At 58.3% G+C, this 24,062-nt stretch overlaps 2 protein-coding genes across 5 annotated transcripts; both read right to left on the reverse strand.

The window, feature by feature from the left end:
• Positions 1–6: 6 nt before the first annotated feature.
• Per1 (period circadian regulator 1) lies at positions 7–14,720 on the reverse strand. Of its 4 annotated transcripts, none has more exons than XM_021642466.2 (23): positions 14,571–14,719; positions 9,238–9,645; positions 8,980–9,078; positions 8,732–8,886; positions 8,497–8,618; positions 8,204–8,405; positions 8,015–8,066; positions 7,747–7,889; positions 7,319–7,397; positions 7,143–7,249; positions 6,853–7,006; positions 6,653–6,761; positions 6,442–6,573; positions 6,185–6,290; positions 5,914–6,085; positions 5,696–5,826; positions 5,318–5,497; positions 4,509–4,745; positions 3,068–3,675; positions 2,420–2,606; positions 2,052–2,241; positions 1,639–1,789; positions 7–849 (listed from the first exon to the last, which is right to left on the reverse strand). In XM_021642466.2, the coding sequence occupies exons 2-23, from the start codon at positions 9,510–9,512 to the stop codon at positions 586–588; spliced, it is 3,855 nt and encodes a 1,284-aa protein (XP_021498141.1). In that variant the 5' UTR covers positions 9,513–9,645; positions 14,571–14,719; the 3' UTR covers positions 7–585. The 4 variants fall into 4 exon arrangements, with proteins under 4 accessions (XP_021498141.1, XP_021498143.1, XP_021498142.1 ...); XM_021642468.2 differs by having other exon boundaries at positions 14,524–14,643; XM_021642467.2 differs by lacking the exon at positions 14,571–14,719 and adding an exon at positions 11,063–11,215.
• A 2,282-nt stretch (positions 14,721–17,002) lies between these two features.
• Vamp2 (vesicle associated membrane protein 2) lies at positions 17,003–20,821 on the reverse strand. The gene is made up of 5 exons (XM_021642519.2): positions 20,665–20,821; positions 20,068–20,188; positions 19,440–19,598; positions 19,300–19,351; positions 17,003–18,721 (listed from the first exon to the last, which is right to left on the reverse strand). Coding segments are annotated over exons 1-5 (351 nt in total). The 5' UTR covers positions 20,667–20,821; the 3' UTR covers positions 17,003–18,704.
• Positions 20,822–24,062: the final 3,241 nt, after the last annotated feature.

Consider the following 24,062-nt stretch of genomic DNA (forward strand, 5'->3'; position numbering starts at 1 on the left):
CTTGGGTTCTTGGTTTTTCATTTTGTATTAAAAAAAAATAACAGACACAATATCAAAAACACAAATGCCATTGGTAGAGGGTAGAGCTGAGAACACCTGGGTCCCACCTGAGGGGCAGCACCAGGGACTCCATGGTCCACCAACCTCCCCCTGGAGCAGCCGGGGGGCGCAGGACCCCTGCGCGGACCCCAGCTCCCCTCCCCCTATCTCAGGATGAGGTGGGGCAGGGAGCTGTCTCCCCCGATAAATAAGTGCAGCCCCAACTCTCTGACTGGGACTCGGGCTCAGCTGGGATTTGGAGAGACCACGTCAGCAGCTTGTCAGCAGCCTTAACCACACAAGGAAAAGTCTCTGCACGGTGGGAGCTGACAACCCTCCATATTAGGCTGGAAACTTCCACCCTCTGCTAAGAGGCCAGAGGCAGCTCCCAGGTCCTGAACTGTAATGGGGGTCCTGCCCCCGATGTTGGGAGAAGCTGGGGCAGGGTCCTGTCGGTTGGTCCAGCCACATCTTGAGTACTAAGAACCCCAACATGGTTGAAAGGAAGCCTCCCATAGACTGCTGCACGTGGCCCCAAAATGGAGTCTAGCTGGCGCCATTTTGTTCTGCAGGTAAAGCTGGGCTGGATGGGCTTCCACCTTGTTCTTCTTCCTCCATGGCAGAGTCCTGAGAGCTAGAGCCCTTAGCCCCGGTCTGGGTCTGGGCCTCCTCCCCACCATCACCCCCACCCCCTCCCCCCTCGCCTCCACCCTCTTCCATGGGCTCCAGCCCCAGTCCATCCAGTTCTGAGAAGAGCGGGTCATCGGAGTGGCCAGGATCTTGAACGCTGCTACCGCAGTCCACACAGGCCTTGGAGGGAAAGGAAGGGTATGAGTGAGGCAGGATCCTCACGGAAGTCCGCCAGCCCAGAAGCCCAACCTTAACCTAACAGTGCGTCTCAAAGTACACCCTGGAGAGCCGGGCACGGGCACACGCCTGTGATCCCAGCACTTGGGGAGGCAGAGACAGGCGGATCTCTGTGAGTTTGAGGCCGGCCTGGTCTACAAAAAAAGTGAGTCTAGGACAGCCAGGGCTACACAGAGAAACCCTGCCTCAAAAAAAACCCAAAACAAAACAAAAATACAACCCCAAGAAACCAGTCCACACATGCACCTACAGTCTAACAATGTTGCAAGATCTTCTACCCAGGGGACCGGAGAGCCCAGCTTCAAACACCAATACCCCCACGTGTGGCTCAACCACCCTCAACTCCAGCTCCGGAGTGCCCTCTCTCTTCTGACCCCTGTGAACAATGGGGGCACAGGATATATGTGTGTGTGTATGTCTGTATATATTTGTGTGCATATCCGTATGCATGTATGTATATGTGTGTGTGTGTGTATCTACACACATTTTTTAAAGAAAGTGCTCTACGGAGGCTCTACTGTAGGCTAGAATGATGGGCCAGGGAAGTTCTGTAAACACTTGTGACGCGATGTCGTCTAATATTGTGTAGCCCAGCAGCAGGCTTATGGAATTAGCATCCTTCAGAGCTAACGGCCCAAAGACACTAAGATCAGACTTGAGTTCTCTATCCCTCGGACGTGAGTTCAGCATCTTCCGCCGTAGCCTCTTCCTGGCATCCCAGACTGCTCTTACCATCACATCAAGGGCCCGAGGGAGCTGGCCCTTCCGGACCCAGGAGTGCACAGCACCCAATTCCCGCCGCTGGTCCTCCGAGAAGCGTGGCTGTTGCTTCTGCATGGCCCGGAGCCTTTCCCGGTCTTGCTTCAGCACAGACGCTGCGTCCCTGCGTGAGGAAAGTAAAGGCTAGGATTCAGGGCCAAGACCTGGTCCAGTGTCTTCTGCACCTTCCCTGAATGCAAGGAAGCTTCCCACACCAGGAAAACGACCCTCAACGTAAGAACTACTGACAGAGACGGGGCTAATGCCACAGTGGGAGCCACCACATCAGCTAGCCTGGAAGGAAGACCCTCAAGTCATCTGGGTAGGACAGACAGGCTGGCGTCTCTACTGCTCTGAGAAGGGAAGATGAGGCCTCTAACGCTCACCTGGGTGGCACCTGGTACGTCATCATGACATGCTGGTCAGCGTTGGCCATGAGCAGCCAGATGGGATCCTGGAGCACATACTTGATGACCTGGTCTCCAGGCTCAGCCCTGGCCTGGGCAGCCCCAGCCTCGGCCTCTGAGGAGTCGACACTGCCAAAGTACTTGCTTGTGTGGCTACTCTGACTGCTGCCTGCAGAGGGACAGAGGCCGATGGAGCCAGGCTGGCTAGGCAGAGTGCCTTCACCAGGCCGCCCTCTCGGGTCACGTGTCCATCTCACTGGCCTTAACCAGCTGGGCCAAGAAGGGGCTTGGCTTCCCACCTTCCCACCTCCATCCTACCCTGGGGGGCCCGGAGGTGGAGCACTCACGAGTCAGGCTGGCTGAGGTGCTCCCCCCTTCGTGGGATCCTGAGCCGGACCCAGAGCCCAAGCCAGAGCCCAAGGAGCCTGAGGCTGCGGAGCCCGTGCCAGAGCGAGAGTCCTCTTGCAGCAGGAGCTCCAGCAGGTCACTGGAGCCCGACAGTGCATCCTGATTGGAGGACTCGGTTACCTCCACCTAGACGAGAGGGAGTGGAGGGGGACAGGAAGGCAGTAAGGAATCACCCCGGGCCTTCCTCCCAAGCGCTTCTGCTGTCGAGGGAAGCAAAGGAGGCACACCCAACCCAACAGATCTTTGGTCCTTGCTCCATGACACAGGGTCAGGCTGAGAGGAGAGAGCTGACGAGTAGGGGGTATAACTCCAGGCCCTTTCCAGGCGGCAGACACACTCTCAGAATGTATGCTGACGTGTACTGGCGTGTCCTTGCCGCCTGCCAGCCAGCCACAACTGTCCCTTCACAGAGGAGGCAGCTTGATTTCTGCTTCATTCAGAAACTCGGCTTGCATCGCCCACCCACACTGACTCCAGGAAGCTGAGCAGCAGCCCAGGAGAGGGCAGCCAGGCAGGAGAGGGCAGCCAGGCAGGAGAGGGGTAGGGGCTGAGGGCACTGGAAGGGGGTGCAGGGAGGAGTTGCTCACCAGTCTGGCCTCTGGCTCAGCGGCCTCCTCACTGGGAGGCAGGGGCCCCGCGCTGCTCCCAGGGCCCCCCGCAGCAGCAGCCCCCTCATTGCGGGGGGACTCCTCAAGCTGCAGCAGATTGAGCTGGAGTGGGGAACTGCATCTTGAGTTGAAGAGCGGGGAGTCTGGGCGGTGTGGGGGGCTGGAGGGCAGTGGGGGCAGGGACGGAGAAGGCGAATGGGAAGCAGGCGTGGGTGAGCCCTCCACAGGGGCCTGGGACACCCCGTATGGATAGCTGGCTGGCGTGGGGAATAGGTAGTTAGGAAGCACCAAGGCCACCATCGGGGCTACTAGAGGAGAAGGAAAAGTAGCCGGGGTCACAGATGCGGGGGCAGGGGGGAGAGGCTGGGGCCCTCCTCGAGGAAACACTGGCAGCGGGTAGGGCTGGACTACTGCTGGGAAGGGGGCAGCTGCTGGGGGCGGGGGCCAGGGGCCAGAAGAGGGCACAGGGGAAGGGTGGGACACATAGCAGGGAGTCTCGGGCCGGGGGGTCTGGTGGTGGCGCGAACGCTTTGCTTTAGATCGGCAGTGGTGTCGGCGACCAGGGGGCATGGGACCGTGGTGGCAGCCTGCGGGGAAAGACCAGGGTTAGCAAGGAGCCTGCGCCTCTACCGCCCTGAAGCTCTGAGGCCGGGCAAAGGGTCCAGAAAGCTGCTCAGCCTGCAGGCAAAAACCACAAGATGGAAGCAGAAGTAGGGGGCGTTTCAGGGAAGAACCACAGGAGCCAGGGGACAGGGGGGTTTATTGTGAAAGGAGCCAGGGAAGGCAAGGCTACACAAGGGTCATGCTGGGGTGGTGTGCAGAACAGAGGCACACTGGCAGAGGAGAGGAGGCAGAGCAGGTCCGTGGACGAACAGGCAGGTGACTTCAGTTCACCTGCCAAAAGCCCTCGGGCCATGGCAGCCTGGATTCTTGGCCCGCCAGCTGAAGCTGTGCTCTACCTAACTCAGAACAGGAGGATGCGGAGGGCAGAAGAGCCCAGGCCTCAGTCCTACAGCTGTCTGCACAGGTCTCCTGCAGGTACCTAGAAGGGCTATTCTCCATCTGCCCTGGAAGCCCAGCCCCATCCAAGAGTGAGAGTCTCTGCGGACGGCTGCAAGTCAGTGACGCCGAGTCCTGTGTGGCGTCCTGGGCCCCGGCTAGGCCTGGAGCAGCTTACCTGGAACCGGGCACCGCCTGCTTGCCTCATGCCAGCCCTCCAGGCTTCCCTCTTCAGCTCGCAGCCTGGAACCCTGGCCTAGCAGGGAGACGCTATCTAGAAGTCTAACTAACAAAGAGGGTCCTGACGGTGAAGGCAGCCATCAGCGCAAGCACATCTCCCTCAGCGCCACGTCACCACCCCCAGCAGCCGGCCCCAGGCTGGCCGCGCAGAAGGCAGCTCAAGGAAGGCCCAGGTGGCTACCTCGCTCGCCAGGGGCTGAGGGGGCCACAGAAGAGCTGTCAAGTCCACGGAGCCTGCCCAGGTCTTTGAAGCGGCTGAGGAAGGCTTGCTCTTCCTTCTGTGTGTGCAGGGACAGCACAGCCTTGGTCAGACCCACTGGGCGATAAGCTTCCGGGTCAGGGGCCACGGTGGGGCTGGGGGCGGGACTCGGCGCTGGGCCAGGGGTGACGCCAGGCAGGTCTTCCATCATGTTGATGTCTAAGAAAGGTGAGATGAAGGAAAGGTGATGAGGACATCGACGGGGCCAACACATCCGCTCCGACCGACCTCCCAATCCAACAGCTCACCAACCCTGGCTGTCACACAGCCATGCCCGGCCACCTCCTTCCCAAGGGGTGACCTGGCCTCGGCTTCCCGTGCAAAGTCACCCCGCGAGAAAGGAGGGTGCTCAGTCTCCACCCAGCCGACACCCTGCCAGAACCGCCTAGGGTGACACCTCCTCTAAAAGGGAAGCCCACCCACATCCCGCTTTCAGATATTTTTAAAGTCTACCCAAAGACCCTGAGGAGTCTTCAACATATCCTCATTTAGACCATTCTGTGGTCAGCAGCTCAGAGTTGGACCACCTCCCCTTAACCCAACTTTTGTTTCAACGGACAGTAAGAGTACAGGGAGGAGAATGGGGCAGGAGCAGCAGAGGTTAGGCGGGTAGACAGTGAGGAGCAACAGAGCCCCAAGCTAACGAGGTGGCCTCTTCTCTCCACTGGGGGTGGGAAGGAAAGGCAGGCAGGAAAGCTCTGGCTGAGGGACCCCTCACTGCACGCCCGTACCCGACTCCGGGGGCTTCTTGTCTCCCACATGGACGATGGTGGAGCTGAAGCTACACTGACTGGTGACGGACACCACGCTCTCCGCCTTATTGGCCAGGGCGAGCGGGCTCAGGGTGCCTCCCACCACTGGCTCCTTCCGAGGACCGGCCCCCTCCCCAGACAGCACTGCTGACGACGGATCTGTGCAGAGAGACGGCAAGGTCAGGAGAGGGAACCCCAGGGCGGAGAGGGGAGGACTGGCTAGAGGGAGGAAGCTGGAGGTCGGGAGGCAGGAGAGGAGGGCAGGGAAGAACAGGCGGGAGCCCCCAAGGCGGAAGAGCATAGGCCGGGACAGGCTGGGAGGGGATCATGGGGGCCAAGCATGCCACGGGTCTGTACCTTTCTTGGCCCCCACAGGAGCCGGGCCCGCCCTCTGCTTGTCATCATCAGAGGCTGAAGAGGCAGTGTAGGAAGAGGAGGAGGCACATTTACGCTTGGTTGTACTGGGAATGTTGCAGCTCTCCAAATACCTGCGGATGGACGGAGCAGAGGGTTTAAGGGCAGGCCCTGGGACAGACAAGGCAGGGTCAAGGGAGAAGGTGCCTGGCAGGCCTCACCTGAGGATGCTGTCCAGGCAGTTGATCTGCTGGTAAGAAGAGCCGGAGGCTTCTTTCCTCTCTGGCTCCTCAGAGACCAATGCCAGAGGTGCTTGGTCAGGGACAGGGGACACCTCCAGTTCAGGGTTTGAGGACTGGCAGGGAAGGACTTTGGCCTTGGATGTAGCAGTAGCTGAGGCGAGAAAAAGATAAAAGGTAAATGGGCTAGGAGGAGGAAGGAGGGACCCTTAGGCCTTAGTCCTCTGCCTATTCCATGGCGTCACCTACTCACCCAGGAGGCGGGGCCGGGGCGGAGGCTTGGCCCGGGACTCAATGAAGAGCTGCTGACCCTGGTGCTTCACCAAATGTACGTCCTTACAGATCTGCTGGAAAGTCACCTGGGGGACAGCAGAGCATGGGCAGCCTTGGGTGGCCAGTGCCAGGGGCCCACGTACCGTAAGAAGACCTGGGAGCCTAGGCGGGGGTGACATGAGGGACTGGCAATCATGATCCCCAAGAAAGTGCCCAATGAGGAAGGTGGCTACTCACTGGAGCAGGAGGCCCCGGCCCCTCGGCGTCACCCGCGTTGCTGTCACTGGAGGAGCCAGGGCTGTGTAGAGGACCAGGGGACATCAGGGGGCCAACTCCACAGAGCCCTGTGGGGCTGGAGCTGTGCACAGGCTGCAGGGAGAAGGAGGCGTGGTCAGTTTCTCCACCCTCCCCCTCAGCCCTCGTCCTTGAAACCCTCCTCAGCCCTCACCTGCAACAGCAGGCGATGGATCTGCTCTGAGAGCTCCTGTATATCAGAGTCCAGAGACAGAGCTGGGCTGGGGGCTGGGGGAGTGAAGACGTCCTCGTTCAGGGGTGCCCTGCAGGGTGAGAAAGGCCAGTTCAGTCCCGTCCTTAATCTTGTCTTTTCTCCCCATCCCCGAAGCAAGCTCAGAGAAACGGCTCACTTACGTGCGTACTTTATGGCGGCCCAACACAAAAGCCACCTTGCGGCTCCAGGGGTGCACAAAGCCGGCCCAGCTGGTGTCCATGGTGACATATTCCCCATTTCGAGCGCAGAAGCGAATAGGGGAATGATCAAAGGGCTGGCCTGCCAGCTGCAGAACTGTGGGAGCACGAAAGAAAGTGGGTGTCAGTGGGTGGGAGAAAGAGACACATATAGACAGCAAGAGACCAAGGCATCGAGAGCAGCGAAGAAGCTCTGGGGCCAAGCCGGGAGGGCGAGCAGGACGAGAACTCACTCTTCTTATGAATGGCCAGCATGAGGGGCCGGTCCTCGGGATGCAGGAAGAGGAGTACCGGAGCCCCCAGGAGATCCTGGGGTAGGTAGCCCAGCAGCGGGGCAGCCCTGCAATGAGAGGCGCGTCAGCCCCTGGCCCTGGCCTGGCCGCCCACCTTTTCTGAGGCTGCGCCTCACCTCTCATCGACGTCCTGGAAGAGGCAGCTGGGTGTGTGGCGTGTGGTGAAGATCCTCTTGTCTGGAGGGATGCGGGGCGCTGCAGGCAGAACACAGAGGTCACATCAGTGGTCCGGCTCCTCGGCCCTCCTCCCTGCCTCGGGCCCGGCTGCCCGGCAACCCTCCTCTCAGCTCAGCCCTGGCTTTATGGCCCACAGGGTGTGAGTCATCGGTGACTCACAGCAGAGATGGCTCTGAGCATCAGCGCTGTGCTCCTCCTCCTCCTCACCTGTCACAGCTCAGGGGTCTCTCCAACCTGAACTCTCTTTCCTTACACTTCCTTGCATCCTAAGGACCCAGCGCGTACCTCCCAAACTCTCTTCTTGGCCTTCAGCCCACCTGAGGAAGCCCTGCCTCCCATCACCCGGCCAGAGCCATGGCCTCCCCACCTTCGTAGCCAGAATGGACGCGCTCAGCAATGAGTAAGCAGCACGGCTGTGCAGGGGCCCCATCTGAGGCCCGAATCTTGGTCACATATGGGGTTAGGCGGAATGGCTGGTACCGAGGCCCCGGGTCGCGGTCAGGGCCTCCTCTGGCAAGGGAGAGATCAATGTTAGAGGTTTCCGGGGCAAGCTGCCCCTGTCCCCTGGTCTAAGCCACAGCCCATATAGCAGAGATGAGCAGCAGAGAGGGGCTTGCTCCTAATCCCCTGCCCACCTGATTCGGCAGAAGACAGACTTTTCCTGGGTGAAGTCCTTGAGTCCTGAACCTAGGATGGATGAGAAGGACAGTGAGCAGAGCACCACCCTTTCCTGGGCTGAGATGAGTTCAGCCAGTGAAAGCTGAGGTCCAGGCTGCTGCTTCCCAGAGCTGCTCAGTCCTCTCCACAGAGTAAAGGCGCTGTACCTGCAGAGGCCCCAGTGCCCCAGGTGGGCAGTCGAGATGGTGCAGTGGAGCCATAGAAGACACCCACATCCTGGGGAGCCAGGAGCTCTGAGAAGCGGGCACCCCGAAACACTTCCCGCTTGCAACGCAGCAGGACAGCTGCCTGCTCCGAAATATAGACAATCCGGCCTGTCAGGAAGGACACGGCCACAGAGAAGGTATCCTGGAATGAAACCAAGATCAAGAGAAGATTTAGGAGCCACAGGAGCGGGAAGGAGGGTGTGTGAGGACAGAGCCCCCAAGCTGCAGCTGACCTGGTTTCGAAGCGTGTATTCGGATGTGATGTGCTCCAGTTCCTCCAGGGTGTAAGTAGACATGTCCATGGCACAAGGCTCGCCCTCCTCCAGACTCCACTGCTGGTAATATTCCTGGTTAGCTGTACATCAAGGGAAGTCAAGCCACAGCCAGTAAGTGGACGCGCTCAGTCAGTAAGGTGGCCCCTACATCAGTCCACCTGCTGGCCACGCCCTGCCAGGAAGCCCCACTCACCCTGCACCTGCTTGACACAGGCCAGGGCATACTGGAGGGTGGCCAGGGTCCCGGAGCGGCCCTTGCCCCGACGCTCGGGTGGTAGCCGAAGTTTGAGCTCCCGGAGCGCAGTCATGAGTTCTTTCTGGGTCCTGGCTCGGGCTGATTGCTCACTGCTGCAAGGCCCACAGGGAAGGAAGGGTGAAGACGTCAGCCCCAGGGTCTGGCTGCCTGCCCCAGGTGTCACCCACAGCCCTCACCCCACACACCTGCAGCCACTGGTAGACGGGTTGTCCTGCTCTGAGCTTGCGCTCAGAAGGCTATAGGCAATGGAACTGCTGGGTGGCGATGGGCTCTGTGAGTTTGTGCTAGAAAAGACACAACAGGGTAAGGTGACGGCCAGGTGATCAACAGCACCGTGCTATCACCTACTTCGCCTTGCCCACAGAACCACTCCGCAGTACACTGGCACCCACCCACACATGCACACACCACATGCACCCACACACACCCACGCACCCACGCACCTCTTGCTGCTCTCGGTGGTCTCCAGCAGGGCCGAGTCCTTGCCGTTGCCAGAAGAGGAGCTGTGAGAGCTCCGCTGAGACGCCCCCCTGGACTCGTGTCCATTGGACTCATTGCCACTTGAGCCATTGCTGTTCGCATCTGTGTCATCAGCTAGGCCGGGGCCTGGACAAGGCCGGTGCTGCGGGGCCCCCGGTGATGGGACTCCTCCAGGACGAAAAGGTTCTCCGGGCCTGGGGTCTCCTGCCCCTTCAGCCCCTTCTAAGGGGCCGCTCATATCTGGGCCATGCAGCAGAGGACAGAGCAGGGAAGGTGAAGAGGCCACTACAGGTGCGCAACGCGGCCTGCAAGGCCTGGACACAGGAGGTAGTAGGCCTGTCTCTGAGGGATGACTAATTTAATCACAGCACCTGGAAAAGGAAAACGAGAAGGAGCGTTTAGCAAAAGCTGAGCCAGAACTCAGGCTCACTCAGCCCTTCCTCTGCTGTCCCTCACTGCTGGGACTCAGGCCTGGGGCCTGCAATAGAAAGGTGAGTTTCCTGTTCCCCTAAGGACACCACAGGTAGGAAGGCAGCTCTCTTGGGCCCTCTCCTACACCGCCTGCCAGTGTGTGGTGGGTGCAGCCTAACGATCTGAATATGGCTGTGGGTCAAAGCTTGCAGGTTTCCATCCTCAAATTCTCATCAGGTCTCCACCTGGTCTGGGACTCTGAGGCCGCAGAGCAGGGGGTGAGCTGATCGCCTCCTATATTTAGGCTTCCGGGCTAATTTTATCCGGGGGCGGTGCCACCCCCGCTGCACATGCGCACCGATGTGCCTGGCCCCACCACGCGCTTCCGCCACAGCCTCGGTCGTCAGGGAAACCGACGTCAGTCGCTGAGCTCAGCGGTTGCTGGAGGGACCACAGGAGGGCAGGAGCGACCCTTCCCCCAACCCCTATCGCCGTCACTGTGCAAGTGGGAAATGGCCCACTCCCAACACTGCCCAACCCACCCCCATACTGGCGGCAAGGCTGGGGCGGGGGCTGGGGGTGAGGGCGAGGGCACCCACCTTAACAAATTCCCAGGGCCCAGAGAGCCCAGTAGCCACGTAAAGATAGACTCCGGGGACTCCAGGAGCAGGTCCCAGCCTCCCCCGGGAGAAATACACAGCCTCTGCTCTCCGGGAAACGCCCCCATCCTAGCTCTTGCCTTGAACATCATTCGGATCAAGACCCTGCCCACTCCCAAACACCAGGGCTGGAGGGTCACTCGCCATAGGCAAGGTCCCGGGCATCTTCCTCGGCCCCTCACTCTAGTTAACTCCACCGCTACCTCACTGCCTCAGGCAGGGGACACAGGAAAACCCACACGCAGCGCTTTCTCTACTCCCTGTCTAACCACACCCCCATCCGAGTGGTTCCCCAGCACCAGGAGAAAAGGGAAGGCTGTGGCCAACTGCAAGAACCAGCGCTGGGAACAGGATGTTCCAGCCTGAAGCGGCTGACATCACGACCGGCATGGGGCCAGGGACTGGAGGGAGGACGGCGGGGAGCGCGAAAGCCTGAAGGATCCCAGGTACCCCGAGTGTCGAGAAAGGTGTAAGGGGTCGAGTTTGCCCAAGGTCTGTGGCTGGGCTTAGGACGGCTGCCATGGAGGAGAACAGGAGGTAAGGTGAGCGAGTAAGAGATGCGGACAGGCCGAGGCTGGGGGCGGGAAGGGGTGGACAGTGACAGGAAAGGCACGTTACTGCTTTGCTCTCTGAGCTGGAAGTGACCCACCCCGCTGGAAGCAGTGGCGGCCAGGCTCCGGGACAGGATTAGCCCGAGGATTGCAGCGGAGATCCCTACCTGGCCTTTCGAGCGCCCTCCAGCAGCCTGCCGCTTCAGCCCGCAGCGGAGAAGCTCCGTGAGGCTGGGAGGCGGGTTGCATAATGCCAGGCCCTGCCCCTCATTGGCCTCCTGCCCGACGAGCCGCAGGCCCCGCCCCCGGTTGGCTAAGGATCTCTCCCTTTCATCTGATTGGCTACTGGCCCCCACTGAGGTCAGGGCTGTGTCACACACATCCTTGCACGTGGACTTGGGTGCTGGTGCTGGGCTGAAGGGCCTCAGTCAGCCAATGGGCTCGGGACGCCTCACACAGCGGATAATGAACGGGAAGCGAGGGGACGGAAGCTACCCCTTTTCAGGGAAAGGCCTGCGCCTCCGTGGGCGCTCAGGAGAATCCTGCTTCCTGAACTGCGCGGCTCTGCGGAATGAGACACCTGTCCTGGAGCAGCTGAATGAAATGTCTGGCGCCCACGGGAGATGGGAGAGAAAAACCTAGGCTGACATGCGCTGGCTTCTCTCTACCTCTGTCATAAAGAAGTCGCCCCCTTCCTCCCTCTGACACTTCAGATCCCGGGAGAACGGCGATCGAGGGTCCACGTGTCCATAAGGGCTGAGTGGGTGAGGGGAGGACGCAGACAATGGAAGGGGCACCGAGAGCCAGTGGCTACCGCGAGAGGAGACAAAGCAGGTGCTTCGTCAGCCAATCAGAGAAAAGGTCTCCACTCGCATTTACAGCGGCCCCAAAAGTGGGGGCCAGGAAGCCGGGACAACAAAAGGGGGCAGCAGAGAAGGCAGCCGAGGCCCTAGGCGGAAAAAGGGGGTGGGGAGGACTCCACACCATTGATGCTGAGAGAGAAAGCCAAGGTTGCCGAGCCCGGCAGCAAGCTCGCCCGACTCGTTTAAGCTCTCTCAGCAGCGAGCCAGTCGGCGTCCGCACTGCACACGCCGGGTCGTCGGCAAACACGACCACTTTATGCCGAGGACAGGCGAGGGAGGAAAGCAGAGCACCCGCTCACGGCGAACAGGGGCGTGCCTGGGGGTGGGGGCACGAGGCGCCGGAGCGGGTCCTCTCCAGACCTGTGCGGAGTGGCTCTTCTCAGGGTCCCCGGGAAACGGAGGCGGCGAGAGAAGAGGCCACCGCGCAGCAGCTGACACAGTCGGCGCTAAGTGCACGCCCCTCGTTGTCACGTGGCTAAAGCTCTCCTTCACAATGGTGTTTCCCTTTGGAGGAGGCGGAGAGGCAGGGGCAGGGTTCTGCGGAAAAGCTGGGGCACAGAAGGGTTAGAAACTAACCCAGAAAAACAGAAGCAGGAAAGCACAGAAGGCAAGACACGGGAGTCCGAGCTCTCAGCTTCCTCTTCCTGAAAGTGACCCTGCTCTCCTGCCCCTCGCCCTGTGCGTGACCCCGTTCTCTTTCCCCCGCTCCTTCCACGGCTCTCAAGGATTCAGGTGTGACCCCCCCCGACCCAACCAGCCACGGCTCGCCCACCTCCGTAACTGCCACTCACAGGGACAAAAGGTTTCAGCACCCCCGCAGCCCCCGCCCGACCCCAAGGCCCAGGCTGTCGGCCGCAGTCCCCAAGGCAACCAGGCTCTGCTGCCGTCAATGGAGAAGAGGGGGCGGGAGACAGCGGTGACGTCAAAGCGGAGGAAGGAGGCGGGGCGAGGCGGCCCGGGAATGTGGGGCAGGGAGGCTGGAGAGGCCGCGGTTTGGGAGGCAGCCAGCCCCAGAGGGCGGCGGCCAGCGCACCAGGGAACATCGTGTTCTCTTGGCTGCCAGCCCAGGACATGCACTCAGCCTTGGCGCCTCCCCCGACCCAACGACAGCGGTCCTGTACAAAAGCCAAGGATTCCTGGAGAGACGGTTAGGAGGAAGGGGTCCTCACGCCTGGCTCTCCTTTCCGGATTTGCGTTTGCCCTTCCCCTCAGCTGGGTCCTCACAGCTCCTGGCATTGGCTCCCCACCCCACCCCCTCACCAAACTGTACACAGCTGCTGGCCAGGTGCCAAAGAACCAGGGCGGGTAAACTGGAGGCCCAGCGTCTGAGAGAGGATGCGCGCCTTTGCTCCTTTCCAGAGCCCCCTCAGAGGCAGAACTTCTAGTAACAGCACAGGGCGGGTAAATTGGAGGCCCAGCGTCTGAGAGAGAATGCGCGCCTTTGCTCCTTTCCAGAGCCCCCTCAGAGGCAGAACTTCTAGTAACAGCACAGGGGGGAAGGTCGGGAAGAATGGATTTAAGATGAGGAAGTCAAACTGGGACAGAGCAAATAGCCTCAGTCTGGGCCCAGATCTTGGGAGAGGAATACAGGGGAAGAATGATGGAATTTGGGCTGGTGCCTGAAGACCAGAAAAATCAGGAAGAGGGAAAAGAGGAGTCATCAAAACTTGCAGAAAAACAGAAGATGCGGATTGCTCTCAGCCACAGCATTCACACAAATCCCTAACTCTATCACTATTGTTTTGTTACCTTATAGTTTGTGTTTGTAAATGACCCAAGCGTTGTGCCAAGTAGTTTACATGTATTGCTCTTATTTAAGCCCCGAACAGCGGAAGGACATGCGAGACAACTAAGACTTAATATTAACTAAACCTGCCTTGTCTGCTTCATAGACATGTTCTCAGCTTCCTAATAGTGGAGCCCGAGGTTCAAGCTCTAATGACGGCTTGTCCTTCGGGCTTCTCACCCTTGGGGACCCTGTGAAATGTTACCAAACCTCTACGCCGCATTCCTGCACTTGTCAAACCAGGACTGCAGGGGGAAATATTCCCCTGGTTCTAAGTTTGGCGCCTAGTACACAGGCTGCGCTCAGTCCCTTCTTTCCCTTCAGTCTGATCTCGAGGCACTGTTCGTTCTCCATGCACACTATCATGGTTCATTTTCTTCAATGATCAAAAACCTTGGAGATCAACAGAGACAGAGAAGCCGCTAGTCCAGCGCCTTCCTAGGACTCCCACTTCCTCCCTCGCCCAGGCCCGACTGTCTGGACACAGAGCAGCCTTTCGGCAACGCCTCATCTCTAGGTGAAGAGTGGACAAGTCCTCCCTTTCAGAATCCAACAAGTTGCTCTCCCATTTCTGTTTTCCAAGCGTGTTCCTGCGGCCCCGCAACTACCCTTTCCTCGTGAAAAATAAGCCCATGGTCCTGATGAGCCCCCCTGGGTCCCACACAGCAACGCACCAGCCTTTCTCGGGTCCCCACCTGCGCTACCACCTTTCTCGGGCCTCGGAATCTCTGCCCCTTCCAAGTGTTCAGGGAGCCTACACCAGCCTTAACCAGCTCTCAGGGGCCCCATCGCAGGCGCGAAGGCAGTAGGTCGGGGGCCCCGGGCTGAGCCAGATCTGGTGCTGGTAACTCGCAGCCCTGTCCCCCCCAGCGCGTCCCCCTCTCCACACCGCCAAGCCCCCACTGCGGCTCTCGCGCATTTGCATGATGCCCCCCACACGCCACGCCACGCCACGGACACCCCTGTTGGCCGAACACACCTCCCGGAAAAGCCATCCCGACCGCCCCGGAGCGGGGGGCTACTCACGGCTCCGAGCGCGCGCGCAGACTAGAGATTTCTCCGCGGCCGCGGGCGTCGGGCCGCCACTCCGCAGGTTCCGCCGGGCCCGCCCACCGCCCGCTCGGGCACGCCTCCCGAGCTTATTGGCTCAGAGGCGCCAACCCATGCCCCGCTCCGCGTGCAGCCGACAGGCCCCTGCAAAGCCACCGTTGGCACTTGGGGCCGCGGCCGCCGTCCCATTGGGCAGCAGGACAACCGGTAGTGACAGCGCCACGTGAGGGAGGGGGCGCCCCAGCGCGGCGATTGGACATTTGACCGGAAGCCGCACCCCTCGCCCACTCCCAGGGTTTCTACTGGCTGCGGTGAAAACCCCGCCCTGCCCGGGTCGGTGACGCCAATGGCAGCCCTGCCCTCCGAACTTTCTCATTGGCGGAGCGGCCCGGAGCTGTAGGGAACACGTGCGGGCCGGCTCACGCGGCCACTTGTTTACCCAGAAGCTGGGGATTTTCCTTGACGACACTCTCCAAGGCTGAGGCGTCTGCGCAGGCGTGCAGAGCGGCCTGTGCGCAGGCGTAGATGTGACCGGCTGTGGCGTAGTGGGGATGCTGTGCAGAGACCCTGGCATGACGGGGCGTCTGGTGCCCAGCTTTGTGTCTGTTGATTCCCGAAGCTTAAAAATCCGAGCGCTAGCGTGAAGAGGTGTGTGCGCGGGTGTGTGTGTGCGCGTGTGTGTGGGTGTTTTCGAGTCAGGCTTTCTCTGTGTAGCCCTGGCTGTCGTGGACTCGCTTTCTACACCAGGCCGGCCTCAAACTCACAGGGATCCGCCTGCCAGTGCCGGGGAAACGAGCAAAGCCGTCTTTAGAGTGCATGACAATGCTGGCGAAGATGACAGTCGCCTCCTATTTCTTTTGTACTGGCCTGGCTGGCCAGAGAAGGCTGGTCCACTACCTATAACCTCACGAAAGAGACCGAGATTCCGAGGTTACATAACCTGTCGGAATTAAACCATGTTAACATGTTCATTAAAGCGCTCAAGTCTGAACCCAGGCTGCTGACACCGTAGCTCGGTGTCTTAGGCCTATGGAAACCTTAAACCTAGAAGTAATTCCGAGGATTTAATGAAAAAAGCCCAACATACTTAAACTCTCCGTAAAGGGAGAACTTAGGATAGATTGTTGTTAAATATGAGATACCTCAGCACCTTAGAACCTCTAAAATCTGAAGGGCCCGAAAATCCTTTTTTTTGTTTGGGTTTGGGTTGTTTTGTTTTTCTAGACAGGGCTTCTCTGTGTATCACTGGCCATCCTGGAACTTGCTCCGTAGACATGGCTGGCCCAAGCCCAGAGATCCATCTGCCTTTGCCTCCCAAGTACCAGGCTCTGACAGTCTATTTCTTAAAAATACCTCTAAAATAGTTATTTCTTAGCCAGATATGTTGGCACCCACCTTGAATTCCAGCACTCCAGAGACTCACTCTACATAATGAGATCCTTTCTCAAAAAACAAAACAATTCATGTATTTCTTTAGACAGGTCTCATTATGTAGACCAGGCTTGCCTCCACCTTCTGTGTTTGGATTAAAAGCTTGCACCACATAGCCATCTAGTGGGTGTGTTTTGTTTTTGTTTTGCTGAGACAGGGTTTCTCTGTGTAACAGCCCTGACTGTCCTGGAACTCACTTTGTAGACCAGGCTGGCCTCCAACTCAGAGATCTGCCTGCCACTGCCTCCCGAGTGCCCCAGCTGGATCCTCCAGTGGTTCTTAACCAGTCCTCTCTCTCTCTCCCATCAGCTGCCCTGGAGGGGCAAGGATTCTTCAAGTACCACATTCACTGGCAGTGACTAGTCCCTCACACCCTCAATACAGAGGGCAGCAGAAACACTGCCTACTTCCTATGCAGCCACATCCCAGATGCTCCTGAAGTGCCTGGGGACCAGGATGCCGACGGCGCTTGGAGAGCTCAGGAGGGGCTAGAGCAACAGTCACACAACGGGCTGCACAGGGAGTGGGCAGTCCGCAGGCAGCTTCATCTCCTCAAGCTGTCCTTGCAAGCATTCATTAACCCATCTGGTCGCCTGGCACTGTGCTGGGCAGGGGAAGAAGCACCTCCCCAGAAGTGGCTCAGGAGTGCGTGGCTATGAGAGCCTAAGGGGTAGCTAGAAGTGAAATTTAGGAGATAAGGAGGTCAGTGGTTGCAGCATACTCCAGGCCAGCGAGTGCGAAGGTGGGATCCCATGCTGCATAGTTCACCTGGCTCAGGCGGCAGGTACTTTTAGTTATACTTCCGAGTCTCACCTGCTGGTGCCCCGTGTGGCCACTTCGGGAATGACACTTTGAAGGGGCCCAAGGTCAGGGCCTCTTGCAACAGGCCAGCTTCTCCCAAAGAATCTTTCAACCATCCCCTGCCTGAAGACCCCATACTCTGACTGCTGATTAAGAAAAAGATACCAGACACCACCTGGTTACTCATTACACGTTTATTGTACATTTTCACAATCTGGATGCGCCACAGAATTGGGGGTATGGGGTAGGGGAAGAAGGAAGGCAGGGGACACTGGGATAATATTGGGGGTCTAAAACACAAGCACCCCCACCCCCAGCATCTCTCCTACCCTTTCACACCACAGTTTAGATCTCCTTGGTTCCCCTCCATACAGAAAACCTGGTGTAGGGAGGGAGAGTTTGAGGGTACCCCCAGTGGCAGGTTAAGGGGCTGTACCCTCAGACCCCTAAAACTGTGCCATTTTAAAAGATTAGATCCTTCCTCTTATCGTTTCACCCAACAAGGGAATAGCTTGTTCTCTCTCTCTCTCTCTCTCTCTCTCTCTCTCTCTCGGCTCAACAACCCTGGAGAAGGATGGGGATCCCCATTCTCCAGCAAGTCCCATACACATATTGGCAGTGACTAGTACCCCCACCTGAATACAGGGGGCAGTCAGAGGAGCTGGGCAGTGATGGGGGGTAACACCCCCCAGATTGGGGAGGAAAGATTTCAGTCCAACCTCTAGCAAGGACGAGGCCAGAGATTTCAGGAGGGATTGGGGGGATTCTGTTTTGTCCCACTCCTCCCCACGGCAGTGATGACCCCCACACACACACTGGAGCCACCCCCCCTCAAAGAATCAGATTGTGGTCAGCCCCCAATTCTCCTGGTGAGAGGAGGCAGCAGATCAGGCAGATGGGAGGGAGGGAGACCTCCTGGGAATGTCAGCTGAGTGCCCCACATGAAAACTGGGGAGCAGGAATGTAGGGAGAGACCCCGAGTGGCAGAATTATTGGTCCATCATAATACACTAAACTCCACAACACTTACACACCAGCTGGGGGGAGGGAGAGGAGGGTACACGAGGTTTGGAAAATGGGGTAAGGGAGGCAAACTAGACTAGAGGGGCTGGGAAGGGACAATTCTGGGGTCCAGAGCAGCCTGGTTCCCCAAAAGCCCAGGCTCCCCACCACCTGCAGGTAATGTCGTGCAAATAAAAGTGTGATAAGAGGACCAATGGAGACTAACTCTTCAAAAAAGAAAGAAAGAAAAAAAAAAACAGAGTGAAGAGTAATGGAACAAAAAGCAAGGAAACAGAAAAAGACCTTGGTATGTAAATGATATGCTAATCAACATGTTGGAAGCTCCCAGAAAACCTTGGGATTCTTAGGACCAAGTGGAACCAGTCTCAGAGCCTCCCGAGGGATACAGAGATGCTACCTAGGGAAGCCTGGACACGTGGAGTGTTCTGTTTCTGTGGGGTTGGTTTTTGTTTTGGGAGGGTCAGGAGTTGTCCAGGGAAGATAGGGAAGGGTCAGTTAAATCCAAGGGAGGGAGGAGGGGCTATTGCATAGCAGATGCAAATGAAGGGACTTGGGCTGACCAGGGAAAGAGGAAAAGGGACAGAGGGTGAGAGAGAGGTGATGGGAACCTCAGGAAGGGGCCTTAAGGACAACCGGAAAAAATCTTCTAGTAATAAAACTACAAACAGACCAAATATATATAATATTATATATGTATAAATAACAGCTGGCTATTTACAGGGGCACACACACGGACACACACACACACATACACACGGATCCAAGGGAGGGGGCTGAAAGATATGGCTGAGAGGTGAAGGAACGGCTGGGGGTGGGGGAGAGGCCCTTCTTAGGCAGGGCAGACTCCTCAGGGATTTAAGTGCTGAAGTAAACTGTGGAGAGAGGGCAAGAGGAGGATGAGGGAGAGGGAGAGAGAGAAAGAAAGCAGTGTGTCAGGCCTGGCCCTGTTCCAAACCTCCCCACTCCCAACTGAATGACATCCCTTCCCATCATCTCTCAGCCTCAGTTTCCTCGAAGAGACTTGACAAGTGGGTACTTCGATCCCTTAAACTCTAGGAAAAAGGGGCATAAGCCCTTTAATTCCTGGGCCTGTGACTACAAGCTCTCAAATGGTGGGGTAGTCTCGTGTTCAAGCCCTGGACCTTTCCAGTCTCCTACTTCCCAGTTTTAGGATCCCCCGACTGAGCTCTGTGGCCCAAAGGGTTCTTAGTGGAGCACCAGGCACCCACCTAGTAATTCCAGTCTCAAAAAATTTTAACCAAAATTACCCAGAACCAGGCAAAGTCAGGTTACACAGTTTTTGGCTCTAGATGAATCAAAACTGCCAATAGCAGCAAAACGTGTTTTGGTTGAAGAGTAAAAACTAGGTTAATGACCTTCAGAACCCAGAATCCACAGGGAAAAGCTCGACCTCCAGGGAAAGGGCCCTGACCACTCCCTCCCCACTCACCGATGATGATGATGAGGATGATGGCGCAAATCACTCCCAAGATTATCATCATCTAGGGGTGAGAGAGGGGTGCATGAGACAGGCTGGCACCCCCACTTGCCCACCACCAGCCTACCCGCCCCCGGCCCCTTTCCCTGTACCTTGAGGTTTTTCCACCAGTATTTGCGCTTGAGCTTGGCTGCACTTGTTTCAAACTGGGAGGCCCCGGCCTGGAGGGCGTCAGCACGGTCGTCCAGCTCAGACAGCTTCTGGTCCCGCTCCAGGACCTTGTCCACGTTCACCCTCATGATGTCTACCACCTGGGGGAGGGGCCCACGAGGCACGCCTCAGGGAGGGCACTTCTGGAGCATGTGCCCACTGTGCCACACACGGACCATGCACCCCGATGTTTCCCGGCTAACATGCCAAGGACATACACAGAACATGCCTAGCACACCTGGGGACATGCAAGGAGCACACATCAGGGGCATGCTGCAGCCATACAGCTCAGCTGTCACAGCAACACCCCTATCCACGGAGCCTGGATCAGGCTGCCACCACAGCACCCCTGACCCGGCTGGCACAGCCCGGGCTGGCACAGCTGGCTCACACCCCACCGCCCCTCCAAGTGCACGCTGACAAGGAGACAGAGAAGGGAGATGGCAGGTCTCTGACCAAACCCCACCAGCGTAAATCACCTTCAGCCCAAGATGGGTTCCCACACCTGTTTGCCACCCCGCCATCATGCACCTTTGACACACACACACACACACACACACACACACTCACCTCATCCACCTGGGCCTGGGTCTGCTGCAGTCTCCTGTTACTGGTGAGATTTGGAGGGGGTGCAGGGGGGCCACCCTCGCCGGCCGGGGCGGCGGGCGGGACGGTGGCAGCGGTAGCCGACCTGAGGAAGAGACACGGATTAAGACTCAGGGCCTGAAGCCTCCGGCCGGGGCTCCACCCATCCACCTGTCCATCCGTGGTCCCCCCAGCCCTCTCGCACGCGAGGAAGGCCACCCGGTGGGAGACACGGTCGCCCCACCGGCCCACTGGGTGGAGCTGCGTGACCTTGACGGACCCTCCCCGTGCCTCAGTTTCCCCGCCGGCTAAAGGAGGGCGACCTCAAAGATGCCGCCCGGGGTCCACCCGAAGGGGCTGCGGGCCGCGGCGACGGGGGCGGGGCGGGGCGGGGCGGAGGCCGGACGCCGGCTGCGCCCCTTCCCGCGGCCGTCCGTGCCAAGCCGCCCGGGACCGGGCTCCGGGCGTCCCCGCGCAGCCACGGGCACGGGAGGCGCGGGCGGGACCCCCGTGCCCCGCTGCCCGCCCTGCGGTGGCGGCCCCACGCGGGCGGGACGCGGCGGGCGGCGGGTGCCGACTTACATGGTGGGGGCAGCGGGCAGAGGGCTTGGCGGAGGCGGCGGCGGCGGCGGCTCGCGCTGGCTCCCACTGGCGCTGGCTGCCCGGGACTGGAAGATGGCGGCCGCGCGTCACCCGCATCCGGGCACTGCGGCGGGGGCGGGGCGCGGCAGGCGACACGTCGCTGGCGGCCCGCGGCGGGCGGGGGCGGGGCGCTGCGGGGCCGGGGGTCCTCGGTCTGCTCGGGTCTGTCTGTCTGTCCTACGCTGAGGGTCCGTCCGCTCGCAAGCCCAGCCCTAACCGAGACCCACAGGTCACCCCTAGGCCGCATCCTCCCTCCTCCCTGAAGCCGAAGCGCGGGTCCTGGCCACAAACAGCCCGAGGTCTCACCCTGCACCCTGCAACTGAAAGTCCCACGGGGCGCCTTTGACTTCCTTGCAGGGTACGGGCAAAGGAGTTAACAGAAGCGCCCGCTCCCCGCGACACACACACGCGTGCACTAAGAGCTGTGGAAGCTGCCCCTGCTCTCAGGTGAAGTTCAGGCCGTGTGTGCTTGGCAGTCAAAGCTGGAGTGGGCCCAGATCCAGTCAAAGCTAAAGACTCCCGGAAGGGCAGAGGCTGCTGTTATCACATGCTGACTGCAGGCTGGTCCCCGACTGCCCCGCCTCAGCTTTGATGCTAGCGTAGGGCCTGGGCCAAGAAAGGGCAGCAGGCAAAGGTGGCACCTGTAGTGCTCAGTTAGAGGCGCTGCTTTACATGCGGGTTAGACATGACCTTGACGGAACCAACTGCCTCTCCCTGGACCCTGCAGCATCACATACGTAGACCATAAATATCTGTTGAACGGTTTGTTACAGACAACACAATAGGGTGTCATCTTAGACCTGGTCCATCCCTGACGGCTCCATTTTAAGTCCACCAAGCAGCCGCAGCAGCTGCACACACACACACACCCATGCTGCGTCTAGAGAGAGGTAGGACGGGGGAGGGGGGCAGCTGCTTGTCAGCAAGCCTCCAGCCTGAAGGAGGCATTCTAGGGGAGGCCTAGTGGCTCTGGGGTGGGGAAGCACTCCTTGCATCCCTAGGAGAGCCTTAATCCCGAGGCAGGCAGGGTCTGGCTTTCCTCCTCCCACTCGGGGCTTCCCAGGGCCCCCAGGGTGCTGCAGTGCCCGCCCCCTCCCAGACGCCCCAGGACGGGGTTTTGCAGTCAGAAGTGTTATTTCCCAGCTGTCTGGGGGAGGTGAAAGAGCAGGGGAGTGTGTGCTGGGTGCAGGATTCGCTCTGGGCTCCTTCCCCTCCCCCAGCAGCTTCCAGCCTCGTCTTTGTGAGGCTGGGCTCACGAAAAGAGCAGCTTTCGAGGAGGTCTCCGAGCAGCTGGGAGGCTCTGGTTTTACTCTACTTTCCAGTCAGAGAACAACGATGTTGAACTCCATTACTTCAAGTTCGAATGCCCTAGTGCCGGGAGAAACGTGGAGAGCAAGCAAAGAGTAACTGAGCAGGATCCCGCACAGCCCAGCACCCTACCCCACCCCACCCCGTGAGGAGCAGGTCAGACCTCAGACCCTGGTCTAGGGATGACACACATGCTGCCCAGCCGAACGCAGAGGACGCGGGAGAGACCGATTCCCAGACAGATTTGGAGAGGTTGAGCTTTGGCATTTCACTGGGAAAGTGGTTCTTCGCGGTGGATTCTGGGAACAGCTACCGCAGGGTGAAAATGAAGGCACGTGTGAAGGGCGGAAAGGACCCAGTAGGGTTCATTGCAGAGTGAAGACTGCCAGCGCACAGCCCAACCCCTCCCATCCCACCTCGGTGTGGTGTTAAGAAATTCTAAGTTTAGAGCCGCGCTGGGGGCGGGAGGAGGCTGCGGAATGACCGAGTTCACCTGGAAATGGGTGAGAGAATGTTGACTGCGAACAGGTAGAATGGAGACTCAGAATAGACTTGAGCTGGGGGAAAAAAACAGTATTTGCACGACTGAGACGCTTCCACAGTTGGCTGCTACAGGGCTTTGGTGGTCGAATTTCTAGACCCAGTTCCTGAAGCTCTTTTTTTGGCTTAGTGGCGTGTGTCCCCTCATCCCTGCCCTTGGAAGGTAGGGGCAGAATCCGGAGTTTAAGGTCAGTCTGCTAGGAGAGGTGGCTCCGTGGTTAAGATCAGTCTGTAGATGAGACACTATCTCAAAACAAGCCAAGGTCTGAGGCCTGGAGGGACCATGGCTCAGCAGTTAAGAATATTCACTGCTCTTCCAGAAAACTCCGGTTCAATTTCCAGCACCCACACGGCAGCTCGCAGCCATCTGTAACTGCAGTCCTGGGGGAAATCACACCCACTGTGGGCCCTCTGGACTGCACAGTGCACAGGCATTTATGCAGGCAGAAATCCTAAACACACAAAAATAGGAAATTAACCGCAACAATAAAGAGCTAGCAACAGCAGAAACCCTCAAAGAGCAGAAATGCGCGGGAGGGGGAGGGCGCAAGACTTATCTCTAAGGCAGTTCTTCAGGCTCCTCATGTAGGCCTACAGAGATCACACTTTAATGAAAGCTTGCTCCCACTTCCCTCCCTCTGCACAGGACTCCTGGTTTAGCAGCTGGGGTGGAAGGATCATTCCCACATGATTCATGAACTCATTTCAGCCTCATGAGTCAAGCCTTGAGAAACCAGTAATTAATTTCTGGGACCTTGTTTATCCCGCCAGTACATCCCACTGACTTTTATATTGTTTCCAGTGTTTTGCTGTTACATGCTATGCCCTTATGACTGTTGATAACATGTCATATATTGATATATGTGGGCAAAGCTAAGCTTAGAACAAGGCTTTGATGGAGTCTTTTTTATTTGTTTTGATTTCAACTGTTAACTTTTTTTTCCCCCACATACAGGAAGGTTTGGTTTGGTTCTGTGTTTGTGTTTGAAATGTTGGGAATTAGAATCAGGGCCTTCCCAGTGTGATGACTCACGCACGCCTTTAATCCCAGCACTCTGGAGGCAGAGGCAGGGGGATCTCAGAGTTTGAGGCCAGCCTGGGCTACAGAATGGGTTAAAGAACAGCCTAGGGCTACACACAGAAACCCAGTCTTGAAAAGCCAGGGGGGAATTTGCGGTTATTTATTGGGGAATCACATGTGATCATCAAAGGATAAACTGGAGGAGGCTTTTCTTTCCTTCCAGTGTGTCCGGAGACCAGACTTAGGTCATCAACCTTGGCAGCAGGCCCTGAGGAATCCTCTCACTGGACCCATTTCTTTGTTGAGACAAGGTCTCATTGTATAGTTCAGGCTGGTCTGCTGAATGCTGGGATTACCAGCCTACGTCGCCGCACCTATTTTTTTGTTTTTTTTAAAGTGGTATCTGCTTCATCTGTGTCGTTTTCTAATACAAAGCACAATGTCAGGAACAAGGCAAACAAACGGATAA

The sequence above is a fragment of the Meriones unguiculatus genome, chromosome 11, assembly GCF_030254825.1.
Source record: "Meriones unguiculatus strain TT.TT164.6M chromosome 11, Bangor_MerUng_6.1, whole genome shotgun sequence".
Taxonomy (NCBI): domain Eukaryota; kingdom Metazoa; phylum Chordata; class Mammalia; order Rodentia; family Muridae; genus Meriones; species Meriones unguiculatus.

Bases quoted from the DNA above. Each gene is read 5' to 3' on its own strand.
- Per1 (XM_021642466.2), bottom strand. From the start codon at position 9,512: ATGAGCGGCCCCTTAGAAGGGGCTGAAGGGGCAGGAGACCCCAGGCCC. The intron at 7,890-8,014 runs GTGGGCAGGGGA...CTCCCTTGCCAG, and splicing joins TCTGTCTTCTGCCGAATCAG to AGGAGGCCCTGACCGCGACC. The intron at 6,291-6,441 runs GTGAGTAGCCAC...GCTGTCCCCCAG, and splicing joins GGCCGGGGCCTCCTGCTCCA to GTGACTTTCCAGCAGATCTG.
- Vamp2 (XM_021642519.2), bottom strand. The intron at 19,599-20,067 runs GTGAGTGTGTGT...CCCCTCCCCCAG, and splicing joins CCCAGGCCCAGGTGGATGAG to GTGGTAGACATCATGAGGGT. The intron at 19,352-19,439 runs GTACAGGGAAAG...TCTCACCCCTAG, and splicing joins ACTGGTGGAAAAACCTCAAG to ATGATGATAATCTTGGGAGT.